Consider the following 16,435-nt stretch of genomic DNA (forward strand, 5'->3'; position numbering starts at 1 on the left):
GTCACTGCAATCGGTAACCACAGGTTTGGGTTGTGCCGTTATCTTACTTGCGTTCTGGAAGCCCTTGGTACTACGCTCGGAAATCACAAGTCATGTGTGTCGTGAATCTTACACCCGATACCATATTTGACAATCGCACTTGTGCGGAGATCATACCCGACGCCGTGCTTTGGAAATACTTTCTGTCACGAACATAAGGTTTGTGTAAACCTCCGGGATCTTTACGCCACTGCAGTGTACTTCGGTATTGACTAGTCAGACTCTATTCCACTGCTCACGTCTCCTGTCTCCCATCACCACCAATAGGCCAGGTTTTTCCTGACGAAAGGGGATTCAATCTTTCATGGTTGATATCGTGTAGATAATCAACTTCTATCTCCGGTCTGATAATTTTATAAAATTCTCCTTCCCTCATCTTGGCTATCATCCATCCTTTTATTGCATCAAGTAGTTGGAAATCCCGTAATAGTTAGACACTATTTATGGTGCTAATCAAACGATATAAGTTAATGTCTTTTAATCATAGAGCAAGAGTATATTAATTATTTATATAAACGAATGGAAGGATTTATATAATATAATTAATATTTTTAATACAATTTTCAATCATTTGTTAGGGGATTGGTAGGGGACATGACAGTCTCCCCTGCCTTTTGTTGCTTGCACTCAAGTAACTCCAAAACTTGTTCATTTTCCCAAGTGGCATCATCATGGGGCAGATTTTACCATTTGATCAGATATTCCTGGATAATTCTGTTTCGTAGTTGCCTGTCCCGTGTTTCCAAGATTACTTCTGGTATCATTTCGAGCTTCCCTTCATTATTCAAAGGAGGTAAAACCTCGGACACTGACACCTGCTGTCCCAGAGCTTTCTTGAGACAAGATACATGAAACACATTATGTATTTTGCTAGCTACTGGCAAATCAAGTTCATATGCAACTGTACCAACCTTTCGTACTATCTGATAGGGTCCATAAAACCGAGGCCTGAGTTTTTCAGATCCACTACATTTGAGAGAAGATTGCCGATAAGGTTGCAACCTGAGGAATACCAAATCACCTACTTCAAAATGGCGTTCAACTCGTTTTTTATTTGCATAGATTTTTTGTTGATTCTGAGCACATTGCAAATTCTCCTTAAGAGCTGACAAAATGTCTTGACTTTCTTGAAGCCAATCACGAGTTCTAGGTACATTGCTCTGTTCAAAAGCAAGGTCAAGGAAAGAAAGTACATCATAGCCATATAATGCTTTGAAACGAGACATACCAATTGACATATGAAAGGTAGTATTATAACAATATTCACCCAAATATAACCAACGAACCCAAGCCTTCTGATGACCGGCCACATAATTATGTAGATAACCTTCAATCCATTTGTTTACTATTTCTGTCTGTCCATCGGTTTGCGGATGATAACTGGTGCTATGATTCAACTCGGTACCTGTCAATCTAAAAAGTTCCCCCCAAAATATGCTCAAAAATCTGCTATCTCTATCACTGACAATATTCTTAGGTAAACCATGTAATCGGAAAACCTCTCGGAAGAATAATTCTGCAATCTGAATTGCTGTAAATTCTGTAGTGATAGAAAAGAAGTGTGCAAATTTAGTTAATCTATCAACCACAACAAATATACAATCTTTACCTTGGGATTTTGGTAATCCTGTAATGAAATCCATATATATACTTTCCCATTTCTGTTCTGGTATAGGTAGTGGCTGTAATAAACCGGCAAGGTGTGTGTGTTCGGCTTTATTTTGTTGGCAGGTGGTGCATTCCTTGACATAGCGTAGGACATCGTTTTTTAAGCCCTTCCAAGTGAACCTTTCTCTTATCTGACGATATGTTTTGAAGTATCCGGGGTGCCCAGCTAGAGGTATATCATGCATAGATTGGAGAATTTATTCTTTTAACTTTGATCCTGGAGTTAAATAAATCCCGTCCTTGTAATAAATAACATCATTAACAACTTTATATTTATCATCCTATAAATTACCATCTAGCAAATCACACGCAAAAGAATCCTTTGAATACTCGACCAACAATAAAGATTTCCAATCAGCTGTGACGACAGATAACGCATTGATTTCACGCCTTCTAGATAAAGCATCAACAACAACATTATTTTTACCTTTTACATATTCAATCTCAAAGTCATATGCTTGAATTTTGCTGATCCACTTCTGTTGCCTGTCATTTAAATCTGTTTGTCCCAAGAAATATCTCAGACTGTTATGGTCAGTTTCACCACAAATCGGCTACCAACCAAATACTGTCTAAATTTTGTCAATGCATGCATGATTGCCAACATTTCTTTATCATAAATAGAATATAATTTCTCAAGTTTATTAATTTTTCTGCTTTCATAAACTATAGGATGTTTGTTTTGCATTAGAACTGCCCCTATTCCATCCCCTGAAGCATCACATTCCAACACAAAAGGCTGATTAAAATCTGGAAGAGCGAGTACCGGACAAGAACTCATTATCTCTTTAAGTTTCTCAAATACTTGTTGAGCTTCCTCAGTCCATCTGAATGCTCCCTTTTTGGTAAGATCTGTCAAGGGTGCCCCAAGCTGTGAAAAACCTTTGACAAACCTCCTGTAATAACTGCACAAACCAAAGAATCCCCTTAATTCTGTAAGGTTCCGTGGTGGTGGCCAATCCAAAATGGCTCTTATCTTCTCTTGATGAACCTGTACCCCTGTTGCACTGATCATGTGCCCCAAATACAAAATTTCAGTCATTCCGAATTCACATTTAGACGCTTTTGCATACAGTGATTGTGATTCCATAATACCAAGGATTATATCAATATGTTTCAAATGCTCTTCCCAAGTTTTGCTATAAATCAATATATCATCAAAGAATACAAGCAGAAATTTCCTTAACTGTTTGTTAAAAATATGATTCATACAGGATTGAAAAGTTGCCAGAGCATTTGTTAGACCAAATGGCATAACCAAAAATTAATAATGACCATAATGGCAGCGGAAAGCAGTTTTATGAATGACCATAATTGAATGGCATAATCAAACACACACTCCATGTACTCTCACAAAGATGAAAGGCATAAGAAGGAACTCCAAGGAAGACCATGCTTTCATTGTAATAAGAAATGGGAACACGAACATGTATATCGAAATGAAAATGCCCAAAAACAGCCAGATGACCTAAAAAGGAGGAACTTGTGCTTCAAGCGCAAAGGACCATGGGAATGTGGACACACATGCGAAAAAGGGAGGTCGAGCCCATAAGATAGAAGCAAGCACTGACAAGGAAGCCAAAGAGAATCCTTGCAAGAAAGAAAGGTATGAAAATGAAGAGTATGGAACCTTAGCCACCATCTCTCAAAGCCTCCAAGTATCGTCCATTTTAAATTAAAAGTACCCTCAAAGGGCATAAGGTTATCACCCTTATGGATAGTGGGGCATCCCACAATTTTATTGATGAGAGATTAGTTGCAAGAATGAAGTTCGGAACCAAGAACTTAAAGGGATTTACAGTAGCCACTGCTATGGGAGCTATGGTTCAATGTACTAAAATTATTCCCCAACTATAAATCACCTTAGGGAAACACCACATTAAAGAAGATTTCTATGTGGTAACATTAGATGTCGATGTAACATTGGGCACTACTTGGATATACTCTCTAGGATGCTTCATGTTCGACCTCCTAAATTTGAAAATTCGTTTCCAACATGAGGGACAAGAAGTCACTTTGAAGGGATTACTTGGCGGATCCTCAAAGGTAGTCTCTTCCAAAAGAATGTAGAGGATTTTCAGACATGGGCAAGGGGAGTGGGCTGCACAATGTATTATCCTTGTCAAGACCACCACCCAAGTCAAAACAATTCACATTGATATCCAACCCATCTTGAGCAAACATAAGAAAGTATTTGATGACATTCCTCTAGGGCTACCTCCAAAAAGAGGATTTGAGCATACAATAGAATTGAAAGAAGAGGCTAAACCTGTAATCACTACCCCCTACCGACACCCCCGCAAATTCAAAGAAGAGATTGGAAAAACTATCAAGGAATTCCTAGAAATGGGTCATATCCAACTTAGTTCTAGTCCCTTTGCATCATCCGTTGTGCTAGTCAAGAAAAAGGATGGTATCGTGAGAATGTGTATAGACTATAGGGCTCTAAACAAGAAAACATTTAGAAACCTTTACCCTATACCAAGAACATACGAGTTAATTGACGAACTTAATGGAGCTAGATACTTCTCCAAAATTGACTTACGATCAGAGTATCATCAAATAAGAATGAGAAAATAAGATATTCCTAAGACCACCTTTAGGTGTCACTATGGGCACTTCGAATTCTTGGTCCTACCTTTTGGCCTAACAAATACCCCAACAACATTTCAGTTGTGCATGAATCAGGTATTCCGAAAACAACTAAGGAAGTTCCTACTCATATTTTTCGGTGACATCCTTATCTATAGCAAGACATGGGAGGAGCACCTTCAACATATTGAGGAAGTCCTAAACATCTTGGAACAATTATCTCTATATGTCAAAAGCTCCAAATGTGAATTTCAGCTGGAAGAGATCCTCTACCTTGGTCACTAAATCAATGCACAAGGGGTGAGCGTAAATGAAGAAAAATTAAATCCATGAAGGAATGGCCAAAATCCAAAACTCTAACACAGCTAAGGAGCTTTGTGGGATTATGTAGTTACTATTGACGTTTTGTAAAAGGATTCTCGAAACGAGCCACCCTACTCACAAACTTGACCAAAAAAAGAGTCTTTTGTGGAAGGTGACTCAATAGGCTTTTGAAAAAGTAAAAGAAGTAATGAGCTCATGCCCTATTTTAGCCATCCTTGATTTTACATTATAATTCAAATTGCAGTGTGATGCTTTGGGAGAAGGGATTGGAGCAGTCCTCTTGCAAAATAAGCACCCCATTGCATTTAAAAGCCGTAAGCTCATAGAGATGGATAAGCATTACTCCATCTATGATAAAAAGTTGCTGGCCATCATGCATGCTTTAACCAAGTTGAGACAATATTTGGTTTGTGGGAAGTTCAATTTTGAGAGTGATCACAATAGCTTGAGGTCCTTTATGAATCAAAAGGACCTAAATGACAAACAACAAAAGTGGGTAAACAAGATACAAGCTTACGACTTTGACACGACAATCCCATGCTTTATGACGATGACCCCATTTGAACTCTGTAACAAGTATTACCACAAACTGGAAGAATGACATCATTGCAGAATATGCCAAAGACCCATAGGCTAATGGTATCTTAGAGGGGAATTTACCCAATGAAGAGTATAAAGTAATAGAAGAGCTTATCCTATATAAAAATAGGATAATCCTTGTGCCCAACTCAAGGATGAAGGATAAGATCATTAAGGAATACCATGACAATCTCTTAGTTGGCCATAAGGGGTACTATAAAACCTACAATCAAATTAGGGAGAAATACTCTAGGAAGGGCATCAAGAGAGATGTCTTGAAGCATGTACAAGAATGGATGACCTATCGAAGAAACAAAACTGAGCAAAACCACCCAGTAGGTCTTTGTTGTGACGTTTTCACACATCGCCCCATTGCAAATGGGGACCCCTGCTTTTTTGCTTTTTAGGGTTTGTTTTTAGGTCTTTTAGGGTTTTGTCCGTTAGCCTTTGCATTTTGAGTGTCGCCAAGGGGATCACATGGATAGCAGGTTTTGCTTGAGTTAGGTCAGGTTGGTGAGTGATGAAGTCTGGAATATCCTGAAATTTGGCTAAGTCTGAAAGTCTTGATCCTGAAATTTGACTAAGTCTGGAAACTGAAAAACCTCAAAAAACTAGATTTTGCAATATAGCTCCTGGAGGTCTGAAACCACTCTCAAACATCCTGAAAGTATATATGGAATAGAACTTAAAGTATAAGTGACATTTTCTTATACTTAAATGTTATATTCCATAAAAATTATCCTGATAGAGAGTTCAAAAAGTCAAATTTCGCTCCTGTCCTTCACTGAGGATCCAGAGCGAATTTTGCTCCTGTCCCTCTCCAAGGGTCCAAGGCGAAGTGCTCCTGTCCCTCACCAAGGGTCCAGGGCGAAAAATCTTATTGGAGTCATTCCTGACCTTGTTTGGTCAAGTTGAGACATCAAAGGCATGGTGGACGGCAAAATGAACGTGATAGAACATCCAAACGTGATTAAAAATAATGAAATGATGAAGTTTTTGCCTAGAAGGTCAAAAGCGCTCCTGTCCCTCACTGAAGGACCAGAGCGATTTTCTTTATATGCACAATTTTAGACCTTTCTTGGACATTAACTTTTATTCATAGCGTGAAGTAAGGTGAAATCTTTCCTAGCCAAGGCATTTCATGACGAAAGATGAAGCATTTTGGCCTAGAGGGCAAAAAGCGCTCCTGTCCCTCACTGAAGGACCGGAGCTTGATTTTCAAATTTGCACTATTTTTGCAGGATCAAGACAATTTTATGATTTGAAGAGGTCAAGGGAAGCATGTTTTGTCCATTGAATATAATTTAAGTGGTCCACAAAGGAGTAAATCAACCCAAATGACAATAGGCGCTCCTGTCCCTCACTGAAGGACCATGGTGTTTTTTCAAGTTTCTCCTCTTTGTTTGAGATTTTATGGCAAAACTTGACTTGGATGGGAAGGACGAATGATGTTTTATGCCTTAGATGCGATTGAGGGTTTAAAGAACAAAGAAATACACCAAGATGTAAAAAGGCGCTCCTGTCCCTCTCCAAGGGTCCAGAGCGATTTTCCAAAAAGTGTGAATTTCTTGCAAAGACAAGGCAAGTGTTGTGATTGAAATGAATGCAAGAAGACATGATTAGCCCATTGAAGATAATTTGGAAAGCTAGCAAAGGACGGATAAGCTTGAAATTGAAAAAAAGTGCTCTTGTCCCTCTCCAAGGGACCAGGGCGAAATCTCCAAATATGCCCATTTATCTTACATTTTGAAATGCTATTTTTGTTTCCAGGACTCAAGAAGGAGTGGGGAATGATGTTCTACGCCTTGAGGGTAATTTGAAGTTGATGTGATCAAGAATTTGTGCAATGGACTCAAAAGCGCTCCTGTCCCTCATTGAAGGACTAGGGCGATTTTTATGAAATCAACAATTTCCCTCCGAGATTATGCTAAGGCAAGGTTGTGCGAGATGGGAAGGATCTTCTAAAGCATGGTGAACAAAGATTTGACTTCAAAATTTGAGAATCCTAGCCTAAAATACAAAAGGCGCTCCTGTCCTTCACTAGAGGACCAAGGCAAAAATCTTTAGAACACCAATTTTGCCTTGCAAAAGCAAGTTAAGCATGCATAGAATGGACGAAGGGGATCATTGCTTACCCCACAACGAGAGTTGGCAATTAAAGGAGGAAGGATTGAGAGCAAAAGTGAAAAGGCACTCCTGACCCTCTCCAAGGGTCCAGGGCGAAATAAAATCCTAAAGGCACTTTCCTCCTAGAAATCAAATGAAATTAAACTCAAAGCTCCAATTAAAAATGCCATTTTAGATGCCTAGATGAAGTCTTGGACAAGAAAATGAGGAATGCAAGGCCTAGATTAAGAAAAGCGCTCCTGTCCCTCTCCAAGGGACCAAAGCGAAGTCATTGGCATTTATTTTTTGCCATATCCCAACGTTGATATCCTCCAAATCGCATTATATGCCAAATTGCTAACTTTGGAATATTTGAAAAAATTAATTAAATTGGCATTTAATAAATTGATTTTAGGCCTTTAAAAATCGAACCTTTATTGTGAAGGCATTTAAAATTAATTTTTGTGAAATTAAAAATTAAAAGTTGAGCGCACAAGACATTATTTTGCCTTTATTTGACAAGTCGGCCCACTCCTTTTGAGGTTTTATTTATTATTTCACCTTTTATTTGCTAGGTCGGCCTCATGGGTAAGTGGAAGGTGAGCGCTCTATATATTGAAGGGGTTTGTTCCATCATCCAAATCATTCACTCATTGCTTCAAGTGCGAATTTGGAGAGCAAAAGAAGGTGCGAAATCTAGCTGGAGTGGAGCGAATTTCTACTAAGTATAGAGACTGAGGAGGGCGAAATTCATATTGAAGGCTATTGGAGAGGCAAATTTCTTGCTAGATTGGAGGATAATTTCCAGATGTTTTGAAGGTATTTGAAGGCGAATTTCCAGATTTTTGAAGAGGCTAGTGGAGTTTATTCTTTTTCAAGCTAGAGGAGGCATACTTCATCCAAGGGAGGACTATAAATCTTGCCCAACAAAATCCAGTCTTCTTCCTTCATTTTTCAAGGTTTTGTAGTTAAGCATTCAAAGGAGGAGATATGAAGAATTACTTTTTTGAAGATCTCATTCAAGACTTATTGTGATCCCATTGCAATTTTGTAAAATCTAAGTCTTGAAAATCCAATTTCCATTCATGATTAATTTGAAAATGTATAGTTCTTGATTTATCATGACTTTTTTCAAATTAATATCTTAAGTTTTACCTTTGAAAGGTCTTAAATTTCATGCTTTAAGGTTTGATGCTCAAAAGACTAACTTTAATATTTTGTGTAGGCATCAAATGGAGATCCCGGAGTTGGAAGATCAAGCAAGGACAAGGGCGACCTCCTCCAGTCAAGCATCGACAAGGACGACCTTCTTCGATCCAGCATCATTAGGATAAGGGCGACCTCTTCCAATCCAGTATTCCAAGGCGAGGTACATCATCCTGCAAATCAAGGACACAAGAAGTCAGAGCAAAGGGTTCGTTGAAGAAGCAGATAGTTCCAGATGAATTAATTAAAGCTAGCTTCTCAACAACATCAAGTTGAATATCTACCAAGTTACAAGTGTCAGACGAGGTGGCATCCTAATCATCACTTCTCCAGTCAGTGTGGTCCACCTCAGCGTGTCCAGATTCAATGTACCTAACTCATGGGAGGTGGCACAAACTTCGATGTACCTACCCCAGCTATCCATTGGTCAAATTTTCCAGAGAGGACATGTGTCCAATAAATGCAATTTTATCATTGGTCAAGCATTAAATGTTATGTAATGGTTGTAACAAACCCTAATTAGGGTTTTCATTGTAAAATCTTGGCCATTGATCTCGAATTGATCTAAGCCATCGAATTGTATTGAGGGCACTATATAAACCCCGACTCTTTATTTTGTAAAGGCAATATATAGAAGCAGTAAGTTAGAGAGTTAGAAAGGAGTTAGTGAATAGAGAGTAGCTAGCTAGTTGATAGAATAGCAATTAGAATAGAGTAGAAAGAGAAGGCAAAGATTGTTGCCAAGATGTTGTTGTAAAAGACTTGTAACTTTATTGAAGAAATGGTGAAATTTATGGGTCGATTCGACAATTTGCATGGTCTCTATACTTCTCATATTTGATTTCGTGTTATTAGATGAGTGGAAGAAATGTGCTTGATTGATAGTGGAATTCGTATATCCATACTACTAGCAGTTTGTTGATTGCAGACTTGCATTGTGTAGTCAACTGGAATCATTCAGCTTAAGCTTAACTTCAATTGTCGCTTCTTCATTGATATGCATCAGCCTGATGGTGTCTATGCCTGCAATGATGATTTGAACATCATAAAGCTTTCCTTCAAAGATCGCACTAACCTTGTGGAGATGATCCTGGGATGTCAAAACAAGACTTAGTTAGAATTCCATCAAAGATCATTCATTGCTCTTACATTCTTAGTGTTAGGATTAGATCGTTTCCTCGCCCTCATCTTTTTTCCTTTTTTCAAGTCAAAGCTAGTAAAATCCTGTATTCCAGCAAATATTCAAAGCAAATCAGAAGTTCAGTCATCAAGTGTAAGTCCCCTTGTGATTCCAGCAAATCACATCATACCACAGAGAGCTTATCCACACGTAGAGACCCTACAGCAAAGAACCTTGAAGTCACCCTGATTGATCCTTTTCGCAACATCTTCAGCATTCAGAGACTTTACTCAAGAGAGGATAAGGTACCCTTGGGTATTTTATTCTGTGTTTGATAGTGTACAAAATACACGTCAATAGTCTTCTACAAGCCTTACCCATCCCAAATAAAAAATGGGACTGCATCTCAATGGACTTCATAACAGTGTTACCTAAGGTTCAAGGGAAGGATTGTATTTATGTAGTAGTGGATGGACTCACCAAGTACACACATTTCATAGCAATATCTACTGAGCATCGAGCTCCACAAATAGCATAAATATTCTTCAAAGAAATCTTTAGATTACATGGTCTTCCAAGGAACATTGTTAGTGACTAGAATAACTGATTCCTTAGCCTATTCTGGCAAGAGCTCTTCTGATTAGTAGGGATTGAACTTAGACCTAGCACAAGTTATCACCCTCAAACGGATGGATAGACTAAAATTGTTAACAAGTGGATTGAGGGATACTTGAGGAATTATGTCATCGACCAACATAACACATGGATATTATGGTTACACCTTGGTGAATATTGCTATAATACCGCTGACCACATGTTGATCAAGGTGAGTCCCTTCAAAGCATTTTATGGTTAGGAACCAACATCCTTTGGAAGTTTAATTTCATAAGAAAGCAAAGTACCAAGGGCAAAAGATTTGTGCAACAAAGTATGGACATCATGAACCCTCAAGCACAATCTGCATAAAGCACAAAATCAACAAAAGATCTATGCTGATTGAAACCACACTGAGAGGACATTTGAAGATGGAGACTTAGTGTTGTTATGGCTACAACCCTATAAGCAATCCTCAATCAAGGTAAGTGGAGCGAAAAAACTAAAGCCCTAATTTTATGGGCCATATAAGATCGTAAGGAGGGTGGGCGAAGTAGCTTACAAATTGGAGTTGTTCGAGAATAACTGTATTGATAACATCTTTCACATATCTTGACTCAAGTAAGTGTTAGGGCAACAAGTTACCCCATTTGTAGAGTTACCCCCACTTGATGACAAGGGTAAACTAATCGTGGAACCTGAAGCCGTTCTCAATATGAGGGAGAAGCGATTGAGGAATAAGACTATTCTCAAGTTCTTGATCAAATGGAAGGGCCTACCTGTGGAAGACACTACATGGGAAGGAGAAGAGATCTTCAACCATCCAAACTTGAAATTGCTTGAGGACAAGCAATCTTAGGAAGGGCAGACTGCCATGCTCCCAATCTGACGTCCTAACAAATCTGAATATGAAATTGTCTTACAAAGTAAGACTTCACAATTTCATAAATAGTAATAATCTAAATACAATGGAAGAATATTATGTGCACATGGTTCGCTCTTGATTGGGTAAGTGTAATTATGTTGTCTGTAATATCCCTTGGCTAATCTGACCCTGTTTTGCTTATATGAACACCAAGGAATATTGTCAAACACTTGGCATACAATGTTTGAAGCCGCTGTAGTGAATTCTTTATTTGTCTTCTTTGGGTTTGTAGGCTGCAAATGAAGTTATGGAAAGCTTCTAACAATGCAAAGTTGTTATAGAAATGATATACTAGTTGTTTTAGACCTTTCCACACATATGTAATGACTGAAATTAACTAGTACAGCTAGTTGACATCAAGACAAACACTTGTCATGCATCCCAAAGTACACCTACAGCCATTAGGCATTTAAGCAAACAATTGGCATGAAAGCTAAATGGCTGATCAACGTTGAATGTTACCATGAATGTGGAATATGCAAATTATATTTCCATTAAACATATGCAACCTCCAAATATTTCATGATATAATCATAATAGAAAATGATGCAGTGAAGTAATGATTTTCTAATACAATGACCATAGATAGAAAACCTGGTATTTCAATGGCTGCCTTGATATATTGGTTTGATTCTCCTCATATGCAAATCCCTTGTCAAATATATATAGCTGTTCAACCTTTCTAAATCCCCTTCTATAGAACTCAAACTACTGTAGCGCACTGTTCATGGCACTGTTCATGAGCACTGTTCACGGCACTGTAGCGCACTGTTCATGCGCACTGTAGCAGCAAGAACAAACTTGCAATCTGCTCTTAAAACCTTGAATAATTTGTTGATAATCTCTCCCAACAAGAATGATATAACTCCATGTGCCAAAGAAGGATGATTCACAACCAATTATAAATGTTCTCCAACAATAAATTTCAAACCCTTGTAGAAAACTTCACCAATTTGCACAAATGAAAGAACTGAAGCATTCTTTCCCACAACTGCAATAATTCAGGTGTTATTTCACACCTTCAAAATTGCTATCAATAGGAAGTTTCCGTTTCCTATGATCAAAGAAGAAAATTGCGAAAGCCCTAGGCTCCACAATAAAAATCAATCAAAATATTATTCATCAACTGGATGCCGAGAATGAACTCTTGCTTTTCCTTTTATTCTTTCCTTAAGAGAGCTCAAACACCTTCCTGGCCAATGTGGGATAAAAGATTTATTCCCACATTAAATTATTCACTTAACGCACTTTATTATATTAAAGTGACTTTATTATATTAAAGTGACTTTATTATATTAAAGTGACTTTATTATTATAAAGTTACTTTAGAACTTTATAATAATATTAAAATATTAAATAAATCACTTAAGTCACTTAAACTTTAATATCTCTTGATGTACTTGTCTGATTGCTAAGCCGTCTGAGCCAGGAGTTGACTCTCCTTGTTCTCCATGTGATTGGATGCCTGTCTAAAAATAGAAACCCTGAATAGTGACTTACTATAAATAGTAAGTGTGCCAATCTGAGTCAAAAAACCTGTGCAAAGGCCAAAACCTGAATCCAGTTGAAGAGTAATGTCTCTAATCACCAAGTAACTGCCACACGAGGCCCTCTATCAATAATTGTTAGCCTATGAGGGTCAAATGATAAGCTAATTCTTACAAACTCTAATGCTTGCAAAATGGGGACATTACATTGTCAAGGAAGGATTGAGCTTTTGTCAGAAACTGTTCATTAAGAGAATGATTAGTTAAAGGGGAACATGCAATGGTTAAGATTCAAAAGGAGAGACCACCTTTCAAGGAAGGATGTCCACCCAAATGACACGACCCCCCAACAATAAGAGAAGGGTATAAGAATAGAGGACGAAAGGCTGGAAGGGATGAGCTAATTATTCAAACAAATAAAATCATCCAAGCAAATCAAATCATTCAAAGCAGCTCAAATCATTCAAGCAGATTGAACAACAAGAAGAATCATTTCCCATAAATAGGGAGTAGTAGTCAAGAAGGAAACCATTCCAATTCATCACAATAGAATTCTAGTTATCTCAGATTATTATTACCAAACCCATATGCAGTTGTATGCTTGATATTTCTGCCAATCATTGTCTTATGTATTTATACATGTTGCTTATGCATAATAGAGAATGCTTAAGTATATGTGTGTTTGATTGACTAAAATCCACCTTGTAGGAAGGACCTGGGGTGTAAGCAAAAGGGGTATATGAGGGCTAAGTAAGTAGGCTATCCTAGAGTTGACCATCATGGCTCCTAGGACAAGAGGGCACTTACATAGAAGAGCCAAGGAACCCCCTTACGACCTCCACCCAACTTTGCAAGGTGGCAATTGTCTTTAGGAAGGTGAGACATTGATGGGGAAAGCAGTGCAAGCCGCTAAGCAAGCAAAGAGGGTTCTGGCAAACATCAACTCTTGGGCTTAGTGTAGAAGTGGCTTCAGTTGAACCTATCATATCTCTTCTTCCAAAACCTAATATGCATGTATAATAATATTATTGATAGCTTTTGAATGCAATGCGATCTTTTCTAACCCTAATTATAATATATATATATATATGTGTGTGTGTGTGTGTTTCTTAAGTTATGATTGCAGGATTCTAATCGAAGATCACATTATATAAATAGATATTTACTATGTAAGATGTAACCCTAACCTTAATTTGTTGCAATTGTGATTTTAGGGCAAATTCTAGCGGGCAAATTAGGAAGGGAACATTATAGAGATTCCTAATTAGGAATAAAAAGATCACAATTGATTGATTTAGGAGACTATACATAGAGCCATATAATTCTGAGGTTAATTTTCACAACACATGAATGATCAACTAAAACCAACATGAGATAACCTCTACTCAACATGTACCTGACTACCAAGCAGTTAAGTCGATTCCTTTCAATTAATTTACTATTCAAAAGCACATTAAATACATTCTTAACCATCTAATACCCATTTCGGCCTGAACTGAAGCTTGAAGAGGGAAGGTTAAACCAGTTAGGAACAACCCCTAAACCTTGAAGTTACCCCCCCTAAACCCTGCCCCTACAAACTTGAGGTCATAGGGGCATCCTTTACCGAAGGATTGCCTACATACTTGCTTCCAAATAGGATCAAAGTCACATTTTGTTGTCCTCACAAGGTTGCTCAAAGGACCTGCACAAGCTCCCAAAACCAAGGTTTCATTAGTGATTCCCTTCGATTATTGACAACAAGTAGGAAAATGTTTAACTAAGTTCACAATGTAGTAAATCTATACCAAGGAACTTTTAGGAAGGTCATCTAGATCTCAACTTGATCTCCCACTGATACTGATCCTAGTTCAATGTGAGCATCTCAAAACCTTTACAATTACCTATCGAGGATATTGTGCCACATTTTGTACCCTAATGATAATTCCACATTGTTTATAAGATAGGGTCCTATTTAGGATAGAACATGATAACATGTATACAACATGGTTTGGGTAATCTTAGATATCACATGTGTCTTGGTTCTTGATATCTTTAACAACTATATTATACTAACGAGAAACTTGTGTTGTGCACACTCCCTGTCTCTGACAGGGACCCCCCTTCTACTTTCTTCTCACCTTGCTAGCATGAGAGAGAGAGAGAGAGAGAGAGAGAGAGAGAGAGAGAGAGAGAGAGAGGTGTATACGGAATCAGGGTGAAGTCCAAGCATGAGAAGAACAAGGCAAATGAGGAATCAAGGGAGAAAAAGATCATTCAAAAGCCAACTCGATCCAAGGAGGGATAAAGATCAAAGTCAAAATACCTCAAAGTGTTGGTCAGCCCAAATTGGTAAGTGAATTTTTGAATTTACCCTCAAAAGTCGGTGTTTGTCCTCAAAGGTGGAATAAGACTTTATTCCAAAAATCTTTCCTTTCCCCGAAATTTTGTTTAAAGCTTCCCAAACTCAGTACCTGCAGTATAAATCAGATTAGGTGTTATTCCTAAAATTGCTCCTATCACTGAGTTTCAGGCCGAAGTTCCACTTAGCCTTCCTAATACCGAGGTTTTGACTGAGTTTCACCCTTCACAGTCTGAAGATTCAGTGATTACAGTCAAATCAGGGATAAAGGTTGTTCCTAAATGTTTTCCCAACACCAAGGTTGCAGCTGTCACACCATTTCAAAGCAGAAATTTCTTCATGTGATGTCTCAGGCAGGTCTGATTTTAATCCTTTCATGGAGCTAATGAAAGTATCAAGGTGTTGAGAAGGGATTCAAAAGCACAAACAGTCTCACAGTCTGAAATTTGGTGGTAGCACCCTAAAGTGGAATAAGCATTATGCCAAAAATCTATCCGAACACCAAAATTTTTACCAAGAAACTCAAGTTCAGTGTTTGCCCAAAAATTTGGAATAGGCTTAATGTTAAATTGTTTCCTAGAACCGAGCTTCTGATCGAGTTTGCAGAATCAGCTGAAGATGGATCAAAATCCAAGCTTCCAAACTGATATTCTCCATGACACTTCAGGTTTAATCTAAGGTAAAGCAATCCAAGTCATAATGGGGAGAAGTATCACAAACATAGGTTGCAGCTCAAAATTCAGTGTTTTGAGCTCATAAATCAGAATAAGCCTTATTCCTAAAAGGCTTCCTAGGTCCGAGTTTTACCCCAGCACCCTTTAAAACTCCGTGATAGCACAATAATTGGGAATAGTCACTATTCCCAAAAGGCCTCCTAACCGTGAACTTCAGCCTGGGTTTACCCCCTTTACTCACCAAATTTGATGTTAGCATCCAAATCAGGAATATGCCTTATTCCTAGAGCCCTTCCAGTGCCGAGGTTGAGAACTTGAGACCGAGTTTGCTCCTAAGTGCTAATTTAGCAGTCAAAAGAAGAATATGCTCTACCTAAGTAAGTTTCTCAACACCAAATTTGAAGCATTCTCCGAACTTAGGGGTTTGGATCAGTAGATTTTCCATTTGCAGCAGTCTTAAGTCCAGGTTTTCAAGGGACATTCCACGTTGTGTTGGCACTCCAAATCAGGCTAAGCCTTTTATTCCCAAAACTCTTCCTAGAGTCGAGTTTAGTCCTAGGTCATATTTCTTGATCGCTTTCCTATGGCCAAAAGGACCTTGCTAGGTCTTAGTTCATAGGACATGATTTCAGAATAAAGGTCAACAAAGTTAAAATGTTGCATTTAAATCACAAGGGGCAAAACTCTAATGAATGTGATAGTAATCGGGGTGAGAGTGATGAGTGAATGACTGAATGAAAATGTGACTAATCCTTGAACTTACTTGTCTATGCAGGTTGA

At 38.2% G+C, this 16,435-nt stretch overlaps 1 protein-coding gene across 3 annotated transcripts in view; it reads left to right on the forward strand.

The window, feature by feature from the left end:
* Positions 1 to 16,435, forward strand: part of LOC131063330 (uncharacterized) — a 167,561-nt gene that overhangs the window by 92,127 nt on the left and 58,999 nt on the right. The window contains exon 6 of one of the 3 annotated variants that reach the window (XM_059218575.1): positions 8,534 to 8,746. The exons of the other annotated variants lie outside the window; for them this stretch is intronic. Coding sequence (XP_059074558.1) covers positions 8,534 to 8,731 — 198 coding nt within the window. The 3' untranslated portion in view covers positions 8,732 to 8,746. Of the gene's footprint in view, positions 1 to 8,533; positions 8,747 to 16,435 lie in introns of those variants that run through there. 3 annotated transcript variants of the gene reach the window in all.

The sequence above is a fragment of the Cryptomeria japonica genome, chromosome 3, assembly GCF_030272615.1.
Source record: "Cryptomeria japonica chromosome 3, Sugi_1.0, whole genome shotgun sequence".
Classification (NCBI taxonomy): Eukaryota; Viridiplantae; Streptophyta; class Pinopsida; order Cupressales; family Cupressaceae; genus Cryptomeria; species Cryptomeria japonica.